We start from the raw sequence: 22,465 nt of genomic DNA on the forward strand, positions 1-22,465 counted from the left end.
GTTTAACGACACTTAATAGAACAACGTTGTTGTGGAACTTCCATAGAAACAGAGCAGAGACTGTATAATACACTGTATAGCACTGAGTATTGTATAGTCAAATTTGAATATAACGTGGACAAAAGCTATTGTAGCCTTCTTTCTATCTGTTAAAGATCAACAGCTTAGTGATTTACGCCTATCTGCTCGCCAAAAAAGCTGGTATTGTGTTTCCTGAATCCTTACAATCAGGCATTCAAATTAAAATTCATTAAAAAACATGCATTTTTTTCTCCATTTCCTACCAATGTATGATGATTGCATGAGGGAAACATCCCAAAACAATAGCACCCATATAATTGTTGCTGTTTTGAGAAGTATTTATTTTCCTATGCAAGCATCATGCAACCATGCGAAAGCAATGAAACTATATCTTACATTAGTAAAGCGGTCCTCTGATGTGCATGTCACAAAACATTTAAGTGAAAGTGCATGTATAACAATATAGGCATAATAATGATTGTGATAATGATAATGACAATTTGATTTGGAGGGAGTGGGGTTGGGTACGTGTAGATGAGCCCTATGACCTAAAAGTCTGCCATGACTGGGCCTCAGGTCAAAGAAGTTTGAAAAAGCCTGGTTTACATAACCTGCATCAGATTGAGGTTTGCAGTGATGCGCCTAAAGGCACGGGTTGAGGACCCAGTCAGTTACGTCACAATATGCACATTTGTTTAAATTCATACCTACGTAATCACCATGACCAAAATTGTACTTTTTTTTTTTTTTTTTACTTTGAATCTGAAAAAAAAAAAAAATATTGACCTACCTACCGACCCATTTTTTTTTTTTTTTTGGCTGTTACTGCAAACAAGAATATTTTTAAGGATGGCCTCATGTCTGTGAAAATGGCTGACATTGAACCACAGTGCTTTAAATGGGAGCCCCCAGTATCAGTCATCAAGGCATCAAAATTTGCCACAAACACTTACAACACACAACATCACTCATAAACACACAAAACACACACACACACACACACGCACACACACACACACACACACACGGACAGAACCACCACTGTTCAAGAGACCATTTTGGGGCTAAATGTGCTTTTTCTCATTTGGTTGTTTTCTGTTTGTTTAGAGCAGAATGAGCCACTGCTGTTCAAAGGGCCCATTTGGGTGAAATTATTATTATAATGTATGTTATTATTATTTATTATTATTTACTATAGGGTTCTAGAATAAATAAAACAGTGTGTTTGAAATAATGGAATTTGTGCTCTCTCATGAAGCTGGGATGGGACATGGGGAGGGTGGGTCTGTTCATGGGGGGAAGGGGCGTGGCGCCACGAGTAGTTCAAGCAGAGACTTTCTAATGAGGAGACACAGCACTCAAAAAATACTCCATAGAAATGCATGGGGCTAGTTTGTCACGCCAATATGGCCGTTATCTACACATATCCCACCCCTTCCTCGGCAAAACGTCGACATGTGAATACATTGAGCCAATCATATGGTGTGTTGTGAAGACATCGTGCCAATCATGTGTTGTGATCTCGCCGCTGAGCAAGATTGGTGTCTTGAAGCCTTGCGCACGCGCAGTTCGACCCAAAGACTGTGCCCGATGAGTGCCCATAAAACGTTGGTATATGGCCGCCGAGTGGAGGGACTTGCCTAAAAGGACTTTGGTTCAAGCAGACGTAGGACTTTCATGTACTTCGATCAGGGGGAGGGGGCGTGGCACTGTGCCAATGCCACGCTCCCCGCCCCCGAGAAACAAAGTCTCACTCCTTGCAAACTTCAAAACTTGAGAGCCCTGCGCGGAAGTATTTTTCCTGGGCGTGCACAATGGCTTCAGAATGGGAGAAACTTGAATCGTTTCATCGGTGGACTTTGGAGAATGGAGGTAACTTGTGCCATGCTTTTAAGTTTAAAACGCTTCACGAGCGTGTAAGGTGTCAAGAAAAATCATGTCACATAATTCCTTCGTCTGTAGCCAACCTTAAAATTACCCTAGTATGTCAATTGGTTCTTAACTGGTTGGTCGCGGAGCTTGTGGTTTTTTTAAAAAAAAAATCGCGTCAAATGTTACCTGAACAGATCTAATATTGGACCTTTATTTGTATTGACTTTATTATGTCAGTCTTTGCCATGGACATAGACAATGTTTATGTGACGGGTAAAATAGGCTACGACGACCCTGAATATTTGAAGGATATGGATTCACTAAATTGAGACGAAATGGGACAGAAACATCAGTGTGCGATGTTCACAATTACTGACAAACCTGTCGGGCACTTTGAAAGGTGACATCAGGAGTTGAAGACTTCACAAATGTAGGCATATTCCAAACAAGTAGGCCTAGCACTTATCATGTAGCTCACCGTGATCGCTAAAAAGGGTCACGACTTATGATGAACATGGGGAAATTGTGGGTCTCAAAGCCAGACCAGTTAAGAACCACTGACCTAAACCATAATTTCGAGTGCATTGTCTTTCTTCTAGATAAAAGGACAGATCCGTGGCTGCTGGTGTATTCTCCTATGCCAGTCATCTGCATATTTCTGTTTTATCTCGGTGTGATATGGATTGGACCCAGGCTGATGAAGAACAGAGAGCCTGTTGATCTCAAAGTTGTCCTCATTGTCTACAATTTTGCAATGGTGCTTCTGTCTGTTTATATGTTTCACGAGGTAGGTTATGCTATTGGTTGCATTAGTGACTGAATTGGTTGTAATAGTTCATGTTTCTTAGAGGCTTTCCAACACCTAGCTACTCCTTTAATAATAACCAACCAGTTTTAGAATGGCTAATCAAATAACTTACTATAATGTACATTGCAGGAAGCACTGAGCTGTTGCAACTCCACAGATTTCTTTTTTCTGTCAGCTAATGATACATTTTTCTGTCTTGATAGTTTCTGATGTCATCCTGGTTAGCTAACTATAGCTACCTCTGTCAACCAGTAGACTACAGCACCAATCCTCTGGCCATGCGGGTAAATAACTTAGATATCAGTAGCCTGATAGTCTGAGTATTGATACTGCATGAGTTGTGTTCATAGACTGGTTGTAGGAGGCCTTCCTTTGATTAAGGTCTAAATAGTAGTCTCCAAAACAGTGTGTCATTTACATTTTTAGATCACATACTGTAGTTTGTTTTAATAGGTTGAGGTTGTTGCTGAAATGGAATTGTCAAGGAAATGTCTCCATTCCTTATTGGCTTCTGCAACTTATTCAAATATTCCGTCTCCTCAAGAAGCATAAAGTGGAATCAGTCTCATTGCAAGTTTACACAAGAGTCCAAACGCATGATCATAAACAATGTAAATCGGAACTGTTTTTTAGTTTGTCTAGTTACACATTTTAATAGTCCTCTATTAAACTCTGGAAATTAAAGCATCACTGTGATATAATCTCTTTTCTGTGATGGTGATGGCTTTCATATCAGTCATGTTCTCCTTTTTGCAGATGGCCAGTGTGTGCTGGTGGTTCTTCTTCTCCAAAGTCATCGAGCTTAGTGACACTGTATGAATCGCAAACTCATAGTAATAGTTACAGTTGAGTTATGGTCAGCCACAGAGTTTATGGTTGAGTCTGTCTTTCTCATCCTGTAGATCTTTTTCATCTTGAGGAAAAAGAACAACCAGCTAACCTTCCTGCATGTATATCACCATGGCACGATGATCTTCAACTGGTGGGCTGGGGTAAAGTATCTTGCTGGTGGGCAATGTAAGTGTCACCTTGAAAGAGTTAAGGCCATGGCCAAACATACTCACCCATCTATTCAGTTGCAAATCCTCAGTACACAAAGGTTCACTGGGATTACATGTAGGTTCTGTATGTGAATAAGTACATGTACTTGAATGTACCATATAGGCTACCAGAAAATCTGGAATTCAGAATTTTAAAACTGTAATTTGTATGTTTAGACCTAAATATTAGTTTGTTGGGGTTTTTTCAGCTTTCTTCATAGGTCTTCTGAACACCTTTGTGCACATTGTGATGTACTCCTACTATGGCCTGGCTGCGCTGGGACCTCATATGCAGAAGTACCTGTGGTGGAAGCGATATCTTACATCACTACAGCTGGTGAGTTTAGAGTAGCCTATAGGGATTGTCAAGTTTTTTCATTGAGTGTATTGTGGATCTGGACGTGAGTTTAATATGTCACATTGATTTCAGTGGACCACCATTGAATATATTTTTGGGAAACATTTTCTTTTCTAAAATGTTGTGTCAGTTTAGTGTGCTGTCTGCTTGGTGTCCCTTAGCGAATCAAAACATAATTTCTGCCATCTCCTCATAAATATTCACAGTGGTGCGTGCCTCTTAAAGTACAATAGACAACATGGCACACTTCATAATAGGCTACTGGAATAATTTTAGGCATTTGTGAGGTTTTCTAAATGGAAACTCTGCTGTTACAGCTGCAGTTTGTCCTGTTGACCATCCACACCACCTACAACCTGTATGCGGACTGTGATTTCCCCGACGCCATGAATATAGTCGTGTGCACGTACCTGCTGAGTCTCATCGTGCTCTTCAGTAACTTCTACTACCAGAGCTACGTCACTCGGAAGAGTAAGAAGTCATAGTGGACAAAGTGTGAAAGATGGCCCACTCTGCTAAACCTCTTTACAAGAGGAACTATGAAGCCTTTCACAACAATTGTGAGGACATTATTACTGTACTGAATCTCTTTCCTGACATGTTTACAATCACTCTCTGATTTTATTAAAGAAACAACACAATTGGTGTCAGTTTTGAATATGTATGTTTTTTCATATATTGAAATAATTATATGTTATGTAGAAATAAATAGTATTTTCAGTGGGGAAGTTAGTAGGGGAAAAAAATCAACAACAGTGAACTGAAGTAGAAAGACATCCCAAATTTGATCTCGCGATGCGATGTGACGTCATAAGCCAATTACACTTCTCTTCCCCGGCAGCGTCTAGGAATGGGTAAGTATGCCTCCAAAGAATCGAGGTTCACCGACCACTGTCAGAATATCACCTATGATAGATGCTGTTGATTAAGCTGTCGCGGACATTTGTGAACTAGGCTTCCACTTTTGTTTCTTAATGTGTATTTTAATATAGAGCCACCAAATGGCGCACTAGCCTACGTTGGAATTGTTGCAGCAAGTTGAGACAGCCCACTGCTGGCCATCAAGTGTCTATATTACACTGTAACGTTAGATCAGTGTTGCATTCGATTGAAGTGCAGGTCCGCTAAAAGGGAAACAATGTTTGTGTTGATCATTCGGGAGTTGAAACGTTGAGCCCCGTTAAGCCTATTTTTAAAGTTTTCAACTGTAGGCTGCTTATCTTAGTTGAATCTCTGATATGTGATCATAAGTGGTTTCAGATGACGTGATTTAGATCTAGGTCTAGTCTAGTGTGTAAATACAGGCACGTGCAGTATTGTAGAATGTCTCTGTGCTCGCTTGCACTAGCCTACATGGCGCTTGTTGCAGCTTTTTGTAGTGTCACGTCTTGAGGTGGTACTTTTTGACAAACACCTGTAGGTATCTCCTGGATCACTGGCACAAGCGTGACAGGTGGCAAAAGGAAGCCCTACCACAAGAATATGTGTTTGCATATTTAATACGTTTCATACACGTGTTTCAACACTGCATTTCGGTGGTTGCTTTTACCTTACCATTACCTTACGCATGCCAGTTATGTATCCACCAGCTGCCTGCCTGCAGCCTACTTCCAAAACTCCAAAGCTGCTTGCTGTCAGATTTGGTTCCGAGGGCACAAGTTCAGTGTATCAACAACACTCAATAACAAAATTTATGTGATGTGTTAATCAATTAAATTCCCAACAATTTCACAACAGCTAGTTCTGGAGTAGGCCATTCAACTAGCCCGCTTGCTTATGACGAGACTCAGGCTGCGCAGTCGGCACCCGCTTTCTTGGTTTTGGGTTGCCAGGTTTTAGCCTATGGCAAAACGGTTGAAATTGAAACTAAGTGATCGTGTATGTGTAGGGTGTATTTCATACACAATCTGGCAACCTGAATGGATCAATTATTTTAAAATGAAGTTTGATGGCCATGCAAATTACGGGAGTTTTCCGGGAGAAATAACAAAACGGGAGGGTGCTGGGAGATGACCTTGAAATACGGGAGAAACCCGAGAAAAACGGGAGTGTTGACAGGTATGCTGTCATGACCCTTACCTTACAGTGGGGGCATTGCTGAGCAGGGCGATCTGGCCCTCGGGTTCATGACGGGACAGAAATTGATTGAGGTCTCCGTTCTCCATGTACTCTGTGATCATGCACAGTGGATCACTGCAGATACACACGGCCAGCAGACGAATGATGTTGGGGTCTTTCAATCTTGACATGATCTTTATCTCTTTCAGGAAGTCGTTCCTGTGGGAAGTTGTGGGAAAGGCCAAACAGTTTACAAATCTACAGTACATTACAAGTATTGGCATTGCAAGTATTGTAATCACAGGAAATAAAAGGAACTGAATATTTATGCAGTTTCAAGAACTGTCCTTACCTGGCATTTTTATTGGCATCTGCTCTCAGCATCTTCACAGCTACCAGTACAGGCTGCTTTTCACTGATGTCAAATGAGAAGTCCTCATCCATGAAATCCTGCATGCCCTCTGCCTCACACAAATGGACCTTACAGACAACAACAAAAACCCATAATGAGCATGGCGCCACTCATTAATGTATGAACATTATAAACAGTATGACATTTAACAGTAAAGTGAAAACACATGTCATTATTAACCCTCAAACAAAATATTTGATATTCAATGAAATTGTATGCCAGTGAGAATGCCAATATGTCTTTGTCATAAGTCCTCCATTGTTCATCATGCTGTAATATACAGACCTCTCCAAACTGGCCCTCTCCTAGCTTCTCTTTGAAGGTCAGCAGCTTGCGTGGGAACTCCTCTACTGCCACGTCTTTCCCTGACAACAAGTCCATTGTCAATGCAGGCACAGCGTAGGTGTTGCCCCCAGTTACCCCCTGCAGGTTGACAATGTCAGCCTCAGCGTAATGAGGCACTCCGTCCTGGCTGGAGGTGTTGGTCGCAGGGGACTTTGTCGCAGTACTGGTGGAGGCTGAAGTAACAGCAAAAAGCAACATTGCGTGTAAGTCACCTTATCAAAATTCATGGTATTTGATTTAAGGTGAGTTTGTGGAGTAAAATCGATTTGTTTGATTTTGAGGAGACAAAATGGGTCCAATTCTGAACCATCATCATATCAACCCTTTTCAGAGCTATAAAAAGAACATGATATGACCCTGTGGTTCTGAAAACACTTGTCCTTTCAAGCAAATGCAAAAAACAGAAAACTACTCCATTACTTTAACACTATCTTAAATCTTCACTCACCGGCCTCCTCAGTGGACTGGGAAAATTCGGGGAGTTTGCGGATGAGGCGAGAGGGCTCCTGGTAGTCAGGCCCTAGGGGGAAGATGCGCTCGTAAGTGGAGTTGGACTCCTGCTCACTGGGTGCAGAGGAGGGGTTGTTGTTGTTGTTGTAAGTGAACGTCTCGCTCTGTATTGACAAACTAGCAGTTAGTTCATCGTCCAGCATCCTCCGAGAGGCCTGGAATTATAAACACAGATTTACACAATAGCACAGTAATAAAACAGTAATACCACATACTTTTTTGGAACAATCAAAATGACTAAATATGTTGAATTAAATGTGTGCATTAGATATATAGTGTAGTACACATGGGAAATGCCCACAAAATGGGGTGAAGTAAATCTGACTGCATTATTCAACAGAACTTTCATTCACAGTTTTACACCTTACCTTCTCCAGCATCTTTTGCCAAACTTGTCTCCAGAGGATGATGACTATGATGGCTACCAAGATAAAGATGATGGCCACCAGACAGCCTATGAGAATCCTTGTGTTGCTATCATCTACTTTATGAGTGGGGTCCTCCCCTGTGGTGGGGATAGAGAGGGCATCTCAGTGAATAACAGGTGACCACACATTATAGACCCTTTCAACAATAAAAACAAAAACAATGCTTGAACGTTCTATTTGGTTCCCAATCTACTTCCTTTGCATTAAGATAATAGCCTAGAAATCTAGACACACCCTAGCGGCAGCAAATTAATTTGCTCAGCCTGTACGTCTAGTATCAAACCATAGGGATTTCTATTGGCTGACGCCGTGGACTTCATCCAATCACAGCGCTCTATTTTGTTAGAGAGTCTTAAGGCGGGCTTAACAGGATAACGACAGTCCTGCGACGGTGAACAACAAGGAAGGTGGCTATGGCGAACGAAGAGCGGTTGTTTGAATCGGCGTTGGCGTCAGCTTTGGAGGAGTTGGACTTGTGCTTTTCTTTGAAAGTTGAGCAACACAATGCACTTAAGTCATTCCTTCGAAGAAGGATGTATTTGCCGCTTTTGCCGACCCGGATACGGATATGGTCGTAGCGCTGGCCTATTGCATGCCTAGGCAGTTTGAAAGACAATTCTCTGCCCGCCCCTTGGATTAAGCTAGGTGAATGGTTCGATTCCAGACTATACATTTCAATGATATAGGATGGCCCGCCAGGCTATTAACCCTTAAAGGAGTACCGTCACACCGGTGTGACGGGAATGTTGGGAAATGAACGTTCTAAAGAATATCTGGGTTCATTGAATTCAACATAGAATTTTAGAATCTTCAATTGTTGCGGAACTTAAAATGTTCAAAAACCTACACCTTTAAGGGTTAAGATAACATATGGAATGTTAAAACGGAAGCCTTGTGGGGCCAACTATGATGCTGATAATGGAACTCTCGTGAAAGGGTCTATAAACCCTTTCAACAATAAAAACAAAAACAATGCTTGAACGTTCTATTTGGTTCCCAATCTACTTCCTTTGCATTAAGATAACATATGGAATGTTAAAACAGAAGCCTTGTGGGGCCAACTATGATGCTGATAATGGAACTCTCTCGGATTTCCAATTAAAATGTTTTCTAAATGAGGAAAGATAGAACGTTTTTCTGATCTGAACAAAGCTTCTAAAAAGATCTCTCTGACAGAGGGTCCCTGGAAATGAGAGTCAAAAGGACAGTATCGACCGATGAGGGGATTTCAATTTATTGAATTTCTCAGTTTCAAAATTAGAAAATCTGACCTGGTTGGGTGCTAGTTGGTGGGCCGGTCTTAGGAGGAGCCAAAGTTGTATTGTACATTGCAGTGTCTGGAAAAACAAGATTTTAGTATTTTGCATAGATTGTATGGCTTTGGCTTAAGAATGTAGAGATTAACATTACTGCACAGAGGTCAAATGTCAACAGGTCAAAGGTCCTATAAAGACAGCATGTCATACCTGACTGGAAGGTGATCTCGCTGAACATCATCCATACATCAGAGAAGTAATACTGGCATTTGATTGCACTGGCCATGTGGTTATACAGTTGCAGACAGTGACAAATGCAAAAGCGTTGGGCACTGGGATTGGCGTGCTAGAGCATCCATCACAGGGCTGAAAGATACAAGGATACAAAGGAAGTTTATTGTCACATACTGGTGTGGGCTCCCATTAAGGACTTCGGGATTGGGTGGGGGGGCACCAGCAAGGAGCACCCAAGAGCAACAGGGGAAGTAACACACCACCTTTTGGAAGGTCTTCACGTGCCACTTGAACATGTTGTTGCAGTGCACCTGCAGCCCAAAGACAAATGCAAAAACGTTGACTGACCATGGGAGCTATAAAGGAATAGTTCTCTACTCTGTATCTAATGCAATATCTAAAGACAAGTTACTTACTTTACACGCATACACAACCTCACTCACATGCTAGAGCATCAAATTCAGTTGTGACAAAGCTTACTGAAGATGTTATAGTGAATAGTTAGTGAAGAGCTTCAGAGTTGGGAAAAAACAATCTAAGGATGGCCTGGGGATGAGTCTCTCAGTTCTGGCTTTGGTAGCATAGTGGATTAGGTGCAAAACAATCTGGACATAGTGGATTAGGTGCTGGACTAGCATGCAGCCTGAAAAGCATTCCCGGCCTCCACCATTGTGCCCTTGAGCAAAGCGCTTAACCACAATTTGCTCTGGGGGACAATGGCCCTTATAATACAACTGACTTAAGTAGCTTTGGATAAAAGTGTCTGACAAATGAATAAATGTAAATGTAAAAACATTTCAAATCAACTCTCTGTCAGAGTATAATTAGCAGTCATCATCCTTCAGACCTTACTCTAAATATATCCTTTAAGTATAGACCCTTTCATCAATAAAAACAAAAACAATGCTTGAACGTTCTATTTGGGCCCCAAGGAAGTCTTGTGGGGCCAACTATGATGCTGATAATGGAACTCTCTTGAAAGGGACCCTTTCAAGAGAGTTCCATTATCAGCATCATAGTTGGCCCCACAAGGCTTCCGTTTTAACATTCCATATGTTATCTTAATGCAGAGGAAGTAGATTGGGAACCAAATAGAATGTTCAAGCATTGTTTTTGTTTTTATTGTTGAAAGGGTCTATAAACATAAACACATGTGCATACAGTAAGGGTTTGAGAAGAGTGCATTATACACAACTGCTTTCTAAATTACCTTCATCGTGGTGAAGTTGCGTGTGCGGTCAAACTCAAACATGATCTCCACAAAACCATTGGGGAAGCTCTCATTAGTCCAGCCCACGTAGTCGTAACCAGGCCACACGTTGTAGACGTGGCTGAGGGTGAAGTCATCTAGACCGCTCTGCCCATCCGTCAGCTGGCCCAAACCCTCTGTCATGCTAACAGAGATGACAGAGGGAGAGAGAAAGTGATGGGGAAAAGGTGACAGGGTTGTTTAAAAGGATAAAAGGATCATTCAGTCCAGTCTATGACAGAAGCATAACTAAATAGAACTACGCACATCAGTTCGTTGCAGTAGGCGCCTAAATTGCAAACTTCTAGCCTGTTAATATGGCTCCTCTATTTCTTATCCTGCACTGCCACCTAATTATATATTGGAACCATATTTTACCACAAGATGGCAGTATTCTATCAAACTAATGCTGTAAGAGGTGAACTGTCTGATTTTCCCCCCTTTCATTTCTGAGAGCGTGGGCCATTTCCTGCATATTTTAAGAAACAGACTGAGCAGAATGAGACTAGCATTCATTCTCCATATGACTCTATTCTAACACAAACACACACACACACACACACACACACACACACACACACACACACACACACACACACACACACACACACAGACACACACACACACACACACACACACACACACACACACACACACACACACACACACAGTCTCATGGAGGACATTCATTCAGGAAGCCATGAGTCACATACTCCTGTGAGTGTTCTGAAACCACGGTGACCACAGGGGCCAGTCCCATTGCGCTAACGGCATCATAGCGTCCTAGCAACAACAAAGCATTGGTGGACTTTTCCCCAATCAAAATATGAACAACAAGCTTGGGAGACTTGCAGACCAGCCAAAAGACACATACACATCTAACTAACAGGTTAGGAGACAAATGAGAAAAGGAAGCCTATTTGTCAAGATACAGTGGGAATTGAGCAGCAGAGCCATGTTGAGTGGATGAAAAGTATGGATGTTTCTCTTTCGTTTCACTGAAAGAGAGAGCATGTGGCAGCGAACCTACCTGTAGCCTACAGCCCCATCATAAACAGAGTCATTGAGGTAGACTGGCAGGTCATTAAGCATCATCTGCTGGCCAGCTGGAGCATTATAGGACACCAAGCCATCTGTGAAAGACAAAGGAGTAGCACTCTCAACTTGCTCTTATGTTGTATTACCAACAACAAATGCATAATTCCTCTCACTTAAATGACTTTTACATTTGGGTTGTAGTGTTTGTATGTTATCTATACACTGTTATCTCAGTGTACTAAGTATTGCCCTTATGAATATAGTGACGTGCCCTTATGAATATAGTGAAATAAAATAAGTTTGCTAGGTCAGGATATGAGATACAAGATATGAGATTTGACCTCTTATCTAAGGTCGGCATAGATATAGGGGGTGTAAACCAGTCATACACTAAAAAAGGTGATAATCTATCACTGAGATGTTGGCAGAAAAGGTCCAATTGAGAGTGTTAAGGATAAGGTAAGGTGAGGATAAAGGTAGCTTCATTCAAATTCATTGAGAACTAGCTGATAACACCCAGAGATAATATCTAGGAATGTTTATTTAAAACTAAAGTTCATAGATATCTTATAAACCCATATAAAACTCTGGTCATAAAGTAATCCTCTTGTCCTACCCAGCCATTCACAGCCATAAAGCTCCACCCTCATGCAGACGTTCATGGAGTGGTCAATGACGGGCATGAAGCGCACAAATCGAGCGATGATCGGGGGCTCGAGGTCCTTAAGCACAATGTCATATGCATTTCTGTTTCCCTCAATCACCTGTGAACACAACCATTTCAACTGTTAGCCCAACAGCACACACACTGACCATATACATTTGTGCGCATAAATGTATGAACTTATGCTAAAGCTGACTAAAAAGAGGAATAAAGCATTAAGATCAATTTCCGAAAGATGATTTTTTATTCTTATACTAGGTTCTAGGTTGCCACTCTGTCTTTTCATGCTGTGAAAGACAATGGGGAGAAACCTCAGTGATGATGTGCGGCCTTGTGTAAAGTGAAAAGTCATCTGTTTACGTCTGATCCATAAACATCCTGTCTCTGTTCCGATGAATTTAATCTGAAATGGTGTCAGTTCTGTCCACAGAACGAATGACTCATGTTTCCAAAGTACATTTGAAGGTCTTATTATAAAAACAAGGCTCCCATAAATCATAAATATCACTTGATGTATCCGTAGTTGAAGGCTTGAGTCTTTGGGATGGGGGTTTCAGGCAATATACACCAAGGCTACCTCAGTGTGTACTTATGAAGAAGACATAATATGGGGTCTCTTTCATGCAAAACTCCCTGTGTGCTTGAGCAAGTCTCTGGAGAGCCTTGGTGGTTGGTGTTTGGAAACATAAGGTCACTGTTTGTCCTGTCAGTCTGCCCCAGCACTACCCAACAATCAGACACCATGGTGACATGATGTCATGCTACAGAAGTCCACACCAAAGGTTTGAGTAAAACAAATGTCCACTTTGAGTCTTTCCTTTTCTCAAGTCATCATATGTCTGACACTGCTTGCGTCTTTAGCTACTTTGGGGAGTAAAATTAAGAACTATAAGAACAATGAAAAAGCAAATAGCAAATCACCTAAAGCAATACCCGCCTCCCCAAAAAGCAGTTATTTGATGTGTTAATCAACTCCCAAATTAACAGGAGTCTTCATTATGTGGGAAGTCCCAGCTAGTTAAAAAAAAAAAAAAAGATTTATGGGAATGTGTGTACTTGCCTCACTGCAAAGTTCACTCTAAAAATGTCATTCTGCTAATGATATTTACAAATACTCCATCACTGGCTGGTCTCATGAGGCCTATATTAATCATCATTCTCTTGAAAACAGTGATACATGTGTAGAGGTGTGTGTGTGTGTATGCTTATTTGTGTGTGTGTTTGTTTGTGTGTGTGTTTGTTTGTGTGTGTGTGTGTGTGTGTGTGTGTGTGTGTGTGTGTGTGTGTGTGTGTGTGTGTTTGTGTGTGTGTGTGTATGTGGGTGTGTGGGTGTTTGTGTGTGTCCTGCCACTGGCCTGCTTTCCCTGTCTGTTCCTCCAGGAGATCCAGCGGCTGCCATCGCGGCTGTACTTGATCTTGTACATCTGGGCGAACTCGTTGCCCATGCCGCCTGCATGGCGTCCCTGCGTGCCCACCAACGTGATGAAGTGCAGCGAGCGCAGGTCGATCTGCAGGAACTCCTTCAGGCTGTCCGGCTCCACCGTGATCTCTGGACACCACGCACCATCTCCCTCCTCAAATTCCAGCCTGGGGGAGGGAGAGAGAGGAAGAGAAGAGAAGGGAGGAGAAGAGAGGAGAAGAGAAGAAAAGAGAAGACAAGACAAGAGAAGAGAGGTTCATGGCTACACAGAGAGAGAGAGAGAGAGAGAGAGAGAGAGAGAGAGAGAGAGCAAGAGAGAGAGAAATAGACAAAATGTCAGGATTCAAGTAACCTTTCATTCAAACTCTTAGCATCCAAAGAACACACATTTATCTCAAAAGAAAAACTGTGTGACAAGGGGGAGGGGATGTACAGTATATTTGAAAGGTAATTATATAGTGAGTGAGAGGGGGTGAGAGGACGGCAGAGACAAAAAGATGGGCTCCACAAACAATCTAGGGGAAGTTCTTTGTCATAAATTTATTTGAAAGTGTTCATTTTGGGCAGAGGCTGAGCAGATGGGGAGACGTGGAAACACTGTGGCGTCTCCGGGGTAAACATTATTACATCATTACAGAGCGAGGGAGAGGAGGCCACCCACAATCCTGCTCTCTCTCTCTCTCTGTCTCTCTCTCTCTCTCTCTCTCTCTCTCTCTCTCTCTCTCTCTCTCTCTTTCTCTTCAGATGTGGGTTTGAGAGGATACCTGCAATGAGCACCAAAAACATTCATGCGCGCGCACACACACACACACACACACACACACACACACACACACACACATCCACGCACACACACCCACACACACCTACACACCCACACACCCCACACACACACACACACACACACACACCCAGCCACCCACCCACACACACACACACACACACACACACACACACACACCCAGCCACCCACCCACCCACACACACACACACACACACACACACACATCCACACCCACACACCCACACACACCTACACACCCACACACACACACACACACACACACACACACACACACACACACACCCCACCCACCCACACACCCCCACACACACACACACACACACACACACACACACACACACCCACACACACACACAGGTAGGGAGAGAAAACAGCGACCAAGAGAGACAAGTAGGGAAAGGCAAAGAATGTGAAAGTGAATCTCTGAGTAGGTGTGATTGAACACATGCCTGCCATATCTGGCTGCCGTTGATTCTGACCACTGGCTGGAGGCAGAGATGTCTTCATCCTGGATCTGCCCTCCAGACATCCCCAGTGGATACCGACACACACCTGTGGACACATATCGGATTTATGCAAAGGTGGCACATGTCGTAAACAAACACCTAGTTTATGCAGTCTGTTTTAGCTGGCGCCTCATGAGTATTGCTTTCCTTTTGAGCATTAGACCATTTCTAGAAAGTTAACCAAATAATTCATTTGAGCTGTATGTAGGAGTTGGAGAGAATATTTTTAACAAAAATCTAAAACAACACTGCACAAGAAAACGCGGTAGGCCAGGCCTACATGCTTACAAAAACAGCATGCAAATATCGCACCAATGCACTCCTCAAATTCACCCATTTTCCCTGAAATTACCCCAAAAAAACAAATAAAGGATGAAATCCTAGCTTCCTGGTTAGCCATCAGATTGTAAGCCTTGAGGTGGAGATAATTGCCCCCATAAGGGAGAGTCTCTCAGGACAGCAGGGGAGGGTGGGTGGATCGGGTGAGGGTGGAGAGCGTGGGCTCCAGTCAGGGTCAGGTTGGGCTCGGGCTAAGCCCTGCTCCTTCGCACTCACCCTGCGGTTCCCCCTGATGAATTTAAACTGAGGGAAACCGCAGTGCTTCCCGGCCAGAACAAATAACCCGGTGACCAGCCATACAGGGCTTGGGCTCAACGTTATGAAGTGTCGGAAACATCCTGCATACCCTGTGTGGTCCGGCGGGGCATTACCAAGAAACAACTGTTTAATGAAGTAGTCTATCTCCATGTGTGATGCATGATCAAACTTGTTTCGCATTGCTTTGAAACTAAGCATAACTAAAATGTACTTGCTATGTGTGCATATAAATATTTTTTGTATCAATATTGTTTCTCTGACTAATAACACCATGCAGTTTTTATTTTAAATGGATCATTTCTTTCTTTGTGAACACAGTCTAACAGACAGCACAAATCACTACCATACAATATAGATAAACATAGAAATTACGTCTGTCTTCTGTAAAAATTATAGGCCTTCACTGTGCTGTACAGTAGGTGCTTGTGGGATATGTTTGAAAGACTATTCCTTGTAGTTCTCCTTGCATTAGACAATTGGTTAATGTAACTCAGAATGGAGTCCTTCAGAATTGTCCAAAAATATCTCAACTATTTATTGCATCCATTAAATAATAAATTAATGTTATTTTAAACTGCCAAGGTCAGGGTGTTCAATGTACAGTAGATTCTCTATATCTGAACTAGAGTCTCAACAAATAAAGACAACAAATTATACAAAGAAGGTATGTGAGTGGGTGGTCACATACAGTTGTACCACAGCACACCAATATATATACATATATATTTTCATTGTTAAAATCCAGTGCTAAAGTTATCAGACGTCAGCTATGAAAGCATTCCCCAAAAAAATAACAGTCCATTTCTAAAGGACAATAGACACAAATTTACTCACTTTTCATTTTTTATTGGTTTCTATGGACAGTATGATGTTTTCTCCAAGGGTGTCCAAATATACCTCATCCAAACATTATAAGCATGAACAAAACAGAATATAAAGTGGTAGGTACAGTCATTCAAATATTTGGACATCCTTGGAGAAAAAACATCATACTGTCCATAGAAACCACAAGAAATGTAAAGTGAGTAAACTTGAGTCTATTGACGTCTGACTACCCATAACCTTAGCACTGGATTTTTAACAATGAAAAGTGTGTTGTTATCAGTGCAAAAGACACTTTTTGTGAAGGGTGACAAGACTTTTGGCCGTGTCAGTTTGACAGTATTACACTTCCCGCAGCATTATGGTGATATTTTGTGTTGAATTTGGGGAAACCAATTTTTTTCAGTTTCAGTTGTGTTGAGTTATTGAAATTGTCCTGGTTTGTTTGTTTTCTCAAAAAAAAAAAAAACTCCAAAAGTGTGTGTATTTAGCTTAAAAAACAAAATTTCTAAAGGGGTGACAATTATGTTTGCCTGTACTACTATATACCACCATAGTGTTGACATGAAATGCCACACACTGGCTATGTGGTGCATACGTGTGATGCACTGCCTGTGTGTGGCGTATTTGTGTCTGTGTGCCTTCATGTGTGAGTGCCACATGTGTGAGTGTCCATGTCTGTGTGTCATAGTAAGAAGACTAGGAAATGAATTGTTTATGCAGTCGAAGGCCTAGCCTAGAATAACCTAACTTCATTCAAATGGCCAAATGTTTAGCCTACCTTCCGTAAAACATCCGTTTCTTTTTCATAGGTAAACCCGCTACACCTCTAGATGAAAACAATCTAGACTCTGCCACATCTAAATATTTAGGCAATATGCTTTTATTCTTCATCTTATATCAAGTTCAGCCAGCTTACTTTCTATGCGCTGTCCGTGTAAACAAATTAGTGCTAGTGCTTGTCCTCCGAGTTCGTTCTTGACTACGGTTGTTGGGGACCTGAAACCGGTCTATAGTACACTGGTATGTCCCTGGGGGGTGATGTTCTGGTCTTAGAGTGGACTGGCGAGTATGCAGGGGAAAAGTCGGTAATGGGTGGGTGTGTGCGAGAGAAAGCAGACCCGTTTGTTTATAATGTGTGGCTGAGTGTTCTGGAGGTAAACATGGGGCATCAGGTTCTGGTGTCCAAACGACCCTGCAAATGAGCATGTGAGTGTGTGTTGGTGTGTCTGTGGCGTGGGTGAGTATTTTCTGAGCCGGTGATCGTCAGGATACTCGGCGTGGAGTCGGAAGTGCTAAGAGACTCTCCCAGACAGAATGGCCCCACCACTCCTCCATTCCAACAGCAAAGCCTTTGTGCGCTCGCCAGCAACAGCACGGACAACAGAGAGGCCCTTCGTTTTTTCTTGTGTGTGTTTGTCGTGTGTGTGTGTGTGTGTGTGTGTGTGTGTGTGTGTGTTTGTGTGTGTGTGTGTGTGTGTGTGTGTGTGTGTGTGTGTGTGTGTGTGTGTGTGTGTGTGTGTGTGTGTGTGTGTGTGTGTGTGTGTGTGTGTGTGTGTGTGTGTGTGTGTCTCCGCTCTCTCTTTGTCCGGCCCTCTTCCAAATGTTTGCTTAAAAGTCAAGATGGGGGAAACCTCACAGGGCTCGTCTTGGCATGGGCGACTTGATATGGTCCAAATCGAGCCCAAGCCCCAAACAAAAAACTCTTCCAGATGTGACAGAGCCGCGCTGCCTCTTCCTCCTCCTCCCTTTTTCGTTTGCTCAAACCACACCTCCCTTCATCCGTCAATCTCTCCTTGCTCCCTGCCCCCATCCTGCTCCCTCCCTCCCTCCCCACCCCTACAGTGCACAGTCAGACATCACCAGTAGATGCTGATGTCCCTGGATGTTCACTTTGTTTGCTATGTTACTGCAATTACCAACCTCACAATCATAGTGATGTACAACCACTTTTTTGTTGTTTGTTCTCTCTCTCTCTCATTCTCTCTCTCTCACACACACACACTCTCCTTCTATTTGTGAATCTGTGTGCTTGTGAAAAGGAAATATGACAGAGATATATAGCGAACAGCGAATAGAGTTAATAATTAGACAAATGGCATCTTGAACAGCATGTTTGGTGTGGCATGAAAGCTACGTTTGGGAGTGTTTGTAGAGGTGAAAAGTTGAGAAGAGAATGAGAGCTATAAAGAGAGTGGGCAAAACGGTCTCTTCATAAGTATAGGCGTATGCGAGTATGTGTGTGTGCTGGGGGATATGTGTGTGTGTACAGCTTCAGAGAGCGGTGGTCTACATTTGTGGTTGAACTTGAATATGCTGCATGGGAGAGAGATATCCCAAAGCTTTTGTGAATGCAGGCAGAGGAGTGTAAGCTTGTTGACATGATAGTGTGACTTGGTGCGATGGTGTGATTACCAGTTAAGAAAGACCCTTGTGGTCAGTGTTCACTGACCCACAGTGGGCAACAGAATATTGTGACCTTATGAAAGTCTTCATCAAGAGTTGTGTTGTGTTTTGTATAACATGATGTAACACATTTCTCATAACATTCTAATGTTATAAAATTATAACAGCAAGTATGTAATGACCAGGTGCGGGTGTGTTCATAATGCCCTGCTGCTGACTGATATTCTTCCGAATTCTGCAAAAACGTTCATTAGTGTGAAAAAAAGAGCTAGTAATAATATTTGGAGGTGATTTTATAAGCCAAACTGAGCATGCATGACCTGGGGGCAAATGGATTTGAAAACTATTTAGAAAATACAGAGACCTGTAGTGTGCTTGACGTAACTGACATTTAATTTGACTGCCCATTTTTAGCATCCAAACAATTTCCAAATCCTTCACACGACACCTGAGGCGATTTTTCTAATGCCACATCCTAAGGCTCTCTGCGAGAGATCCTGGAAAGACAAGGGGCTCCTTCATGTCTATTAGAGGGAGTTAGCAACACTCACTTCCACAAATGTTGTTTTATTCTGTATTTGTTTTTCTGCCCTCTCAGCGTGACCCCAAGGGAAAGCAGTGAGGGGGCAAACCTGGAACATGCTCACTCTCTCTCTGTGTGTGTGTGTGTATATGTGTGTGTCTGTGTGTGTGTGTGTGTGTGGTATCTGCACATTGTTTAAGCATGTGTAAGTGTGGGGGGTGGCGCAAGCAGCTTCAGCGTCCATACCACATTCGGGTCAAGTGCCCACGGTCCCCAGGGTTCAAATCCGACATGTGGTCATTTCCTGATTACCACCCCATTTCTCTCTCCCACTCGCTTCCTGTCACTATTCACTGTCCTATCTGAATAAAGGCAAAATGGCTAAAAGAATGTACTTAAAATAGCATGGATCAGTATGTGTGTGTGTGTGTGTGTACGTGTAAGATTGTGTTGGTGAATGTGGTGTTTTGGACTAGTCTAATATGGGACTGTGGTCAAGGCATCATTTCTCAGGTCTTTGCTAAAAATATCCCATTTGGAAAAGGTGGAAAAATACCATGCTCTGTGGAGGAGCAGAGTGCCATTGCACCAGGCTCTCAGGGGGCGAGCGCTGGTCCCACTCTCTCTGGCAGACCACAGTTCTTCAGCCAGTCTTGCCCCCTCTTTTTTTTTTTTTTCCATGCACTGGCTTGTGAAAGGCACGCTTGTTCCTCCGTGTTTGCTGTCTAACCGCTGGCTCCAACAACCCCCTGTTCGCATACACACACATGCAGACTGGGGAAGGTACAAACACACACACACACAGGCACACACACACACAATCACACACACACACACACACACATGCATGAGGCAAACACTGATATAAGTAGAATTCCATGCATAGGCACACAAACACCCTCACTTGAAATTGCAAATGCAGGTGCATGCACAAATGCACAAGCATTTACCAATTGTGGCACACAGATTTAGTCGCACAAACATGCACAAGTGGATCCACATGCACATGCAAGTGCATACACAAGTAAACAGTAAAGTCAAGCATGCAGGCTTGCAAATCCACATGCGCACACAGCCATGTGCCCTACAGCGGATGCCCAATGTCATCCTCATTCATTTGCTCACAAGCCGGACTCATAAATCTCAAGCTGTCTCAAAACTTTGCCACTGTACTTAAGCTAACAACACACACACACACACACAGAGCTTTTTCAAATACACATCGCACATGAGAAATGGAATAGAGTGGGATGGCATAACTACAGTGCTTTGGATTTTTAAGCAGGGGAAAGTTGGCAGTTTGCATCCTTCTCTGCTGCAGCATTGACCATTTCCATTTGCTACTGGAAAACCTTTTTTTCTCTTCACTTTTTTCCCTTTGTTGTGTTGTAGGAATAAATTCAGAAGAGTGAAGTTGGAGTAGCTATCTTACTGATTGTATCCTTCTGTCCACAGACGTTCATACTCACCTCAGTCTCCGAACTCTCTCATGATATGTAAACTCAGTCTAAAATGTTGTTTAGTGGGCTCACATGCATGTTTCTTGTATGTCTTGAAAATAAGCAAGTGTACGCATAAATATGTTTCTCTATGACTTTGGAGTGGGCAACAGCTATCTGGAAAATGCACTGAAGCTTCTGGAACGAGGAGAGTTCCCATTTCAATGTACTTTCCTGTTGTCAAAATGTCTGGTATGCATTAGCCACAGACTCCAGACTGATTGCTGAATCCATTGTAAACACCCCCACACACACACACACACACTTCACTCACTCCCTTTTCTGCATGTAATAATAACCTCAGGCCAAGGTCAGGTCCTTGCCTGATCTCTGCTTAAATAAATGACAAAGGGGATGCAGCTCGGCTGCAGGGATCAGAATGTGGAGGCCCGGAGGAGATCCTTGCCCTGATGGCTTCTGCAGAACCCTTTGGCTAATCCCAGTGGAAAAGGATCAGAACACAGCGATCTAGGGACTTACTCCATTCCCTTTTTATCACTTCATGAAAAAGAACAATCAGTGGAACTACTTCTGGGCAGAGATTCTGTGTGTGTGTGTGTGTGTGTGTGTGTGTGTGTGTGTGTGTGTGTGTGTGTGTGTGTGTGTGTGAAGGAGAATGAGAGAGAGAGAGAGATTCAAATGGAAAATGGAAATATGCCAGGCCTATTTCATATACTTCATATTTTCCCAAAAAGTGAAATATTTGACTTCATTTGGTTTCTCAGAGAAAGAATAGATCTCCCACATGTTAGATTACCCAAACACATTCATGCCGTAGATTATTCCAAGTAACCAGATTATTGTACAGTAACCAGAAATTATTTTCCAATCTGAATGCTAAGTACATTGTTCTATATTGATCAGGGTAAACATGCAGTTTACAACCTCAGCTTTGCCTGATATTTGAGGAAATCCAGCAGAGAAATGCAATGCTTTATCTTAAACCAGAACTTCTTCAGTACTTTCCAAGTAATTCATAGTACATGGTAGGCAGCAGTCAAATGTGTTTTACCCATGTTTTAAATGTCCTTGTTTTAAACAGTCATAGTTGGAAAAATGGCATTTCTAGTACACATCTTTCATCCCACTGGATAAAAAAGCAAAAGAGGGAGTGACCTGCCAACAGAGCCCATCAAAAGAACTGCAACGTTCTGTGTCCGAGCCACAGAAAAAAAGGACACTTTTATGACACATTTTTACATATTCTGTGTTTACTTTGAACAACGCCAAGCAAGTTTACGGGGAACATTCAGTCATCTTTGTAGTTCGCCCAAGCGGGGCGGTAATTAAAGTGACATGTTACTCGCGATGCAGTGGTGTACAATTATCCCTCTCTCCCATGCAAGCACCACACCACACAGCTGTAAACGAACTCTTAAAAGCGCACACATTCCTACCCTTATTGCACAGCTCTACTCTTCAATCTGTCATAGACTCACACTCTACAGTTCAAGTTGATGACAGCCCTTTTATTGCATTAACACACAATGCTTTTTTTGTTGCTTTGGCCTACAGTCAAGCAGGACATCGATGGTACTTGCTCCGGGTGGATGGACACATGATCCAGGAAATTGCTGCGGAGCTGGGGGGTTTT

The 22,465-nt window shown here is 42.5% G+C and overlaps 2 protein-coding genes across 2 annotated transcripts in view; one reads left to right on the forward strand and one right to left on the reverse strand.

Moving 5' to 3' along the window:
• ddr2a (discoidin domain receptor tyrosine kinase 2a) overlaps positions 1-22,465 on the reverse strand; it is a 58,149-nt gene that overhangs the window by 13,372 nt on the left and 22,312 nt on the right. Inside the window, exons 3-15 of the mRNA XM_048252263.1 lie at positions 14,968-15,070; positions 13,649-13,880; positions 12,246-12,393; positions 11,622-11,724; positions 10,553-10,736; positions 9,540-9,653; positions 9,319-9,454; positions 9,124-9,189; positions 7,793-7,929; positions 7,363-7,579; positions 6,855-7,087; positions 6,510-6,637; positions 6,179-6,376 (exon numbers count right to left, since the gene is read on the reverse strand). Coding sequence (XP_048108220.1) covers positions 6,179-6,376; positions 6,510-6,637; positions 6,855-7,087; positions 7,363-7,579; positions 7,793-7,929; positions 9,124-9,189; positions 9,319-9,454; positions 9,540-9,653; positions 10,553-10,736; positions 11,622-11,724; positions 12,246-12,393; positions 13,649-13,880; positions 14,968-15,070 — 1,999 coding nt within the window. The remainder of the gene's footprint in view (positions 1-6,178; positions 6,377-6,509; positions 6,638-6,854; positions 7,088-7,362; positions 7,580-7,792; positions 7,930-9,123; positions 9,190-9,318; positions 9,455-9,539; positions 9,654-10,552; positions 10,737-11,621; positions 11,725-12,245; positions 12,394-13,648; positions 13,881-14,967; positions 15,071-22,465) is intronic.
• On the forward strand, positions 1,657-4,749 carry LOC125300375 (elongation of very long chain fatty acids protein 4-like). Its single transcript, XM_048252262.1, has 7 exons — positions 1,657-1,893; positions 2,493-2,680; positions 2,905-2,985; positions 3,458-3,514; positions 3,604-3,718; positions 3,951-4,078; positions 4,417-4,749. The coding sequence occupies exons 1-7, from the start codon at positions 1,836-1,838 to the stop codon at positions 4,582-4,584; spliced, it is 795 nt and encodes a 264-aa protein (XP_048108219.1). The 5' UTR covers positions 1,657-1,835; the 3' UTR covers positions 4,585-4,749.

This window comes from Alosa alosa, chromosome 9 (assembly GCF_017589495.1).
Source record: "Alosa alosa isolate M-15738 ecotype Scorff River chromosome 9, AALO_Geno_1.1, whole genome shotgun sequence".
In the NCBI taxonomy this organism is placed as follows: domain Eukaryota; kingdom Metazoa; phylum Chordata; class Actinopteri; order Clupeiformes; family Clupeidae; genus Alosa; species Alosa alosa.

What these genes read in the sequence shown, in the direction of transcription:
- LOC125300375 (XM_048252262.1), top strand. Translation starts at nt 1,836, where the DNA reads ATGGCTTCAGAATGGGAGAAACTTGAATCGTTTCATCGGTGGACTTTG. An exon ending in GTGGACTTTGGAGAATGGAG is followed by an intron (nt 1,894 to 2,492) that starts GTAACTTGTGCC and finishes TCTTTCTTCTAG; the next exon opens with ATAAAAGGACAGATCCGTGG. An exon ending in ATCTTACATCACTACAGCTG is followed by an intron (nt 4,079 to 4,416) that starts GTGAGTTTAGAG and finishes CTGCTGTTACAG; the next exon opens with CTGCAGTTTGTCCTGTTGAC.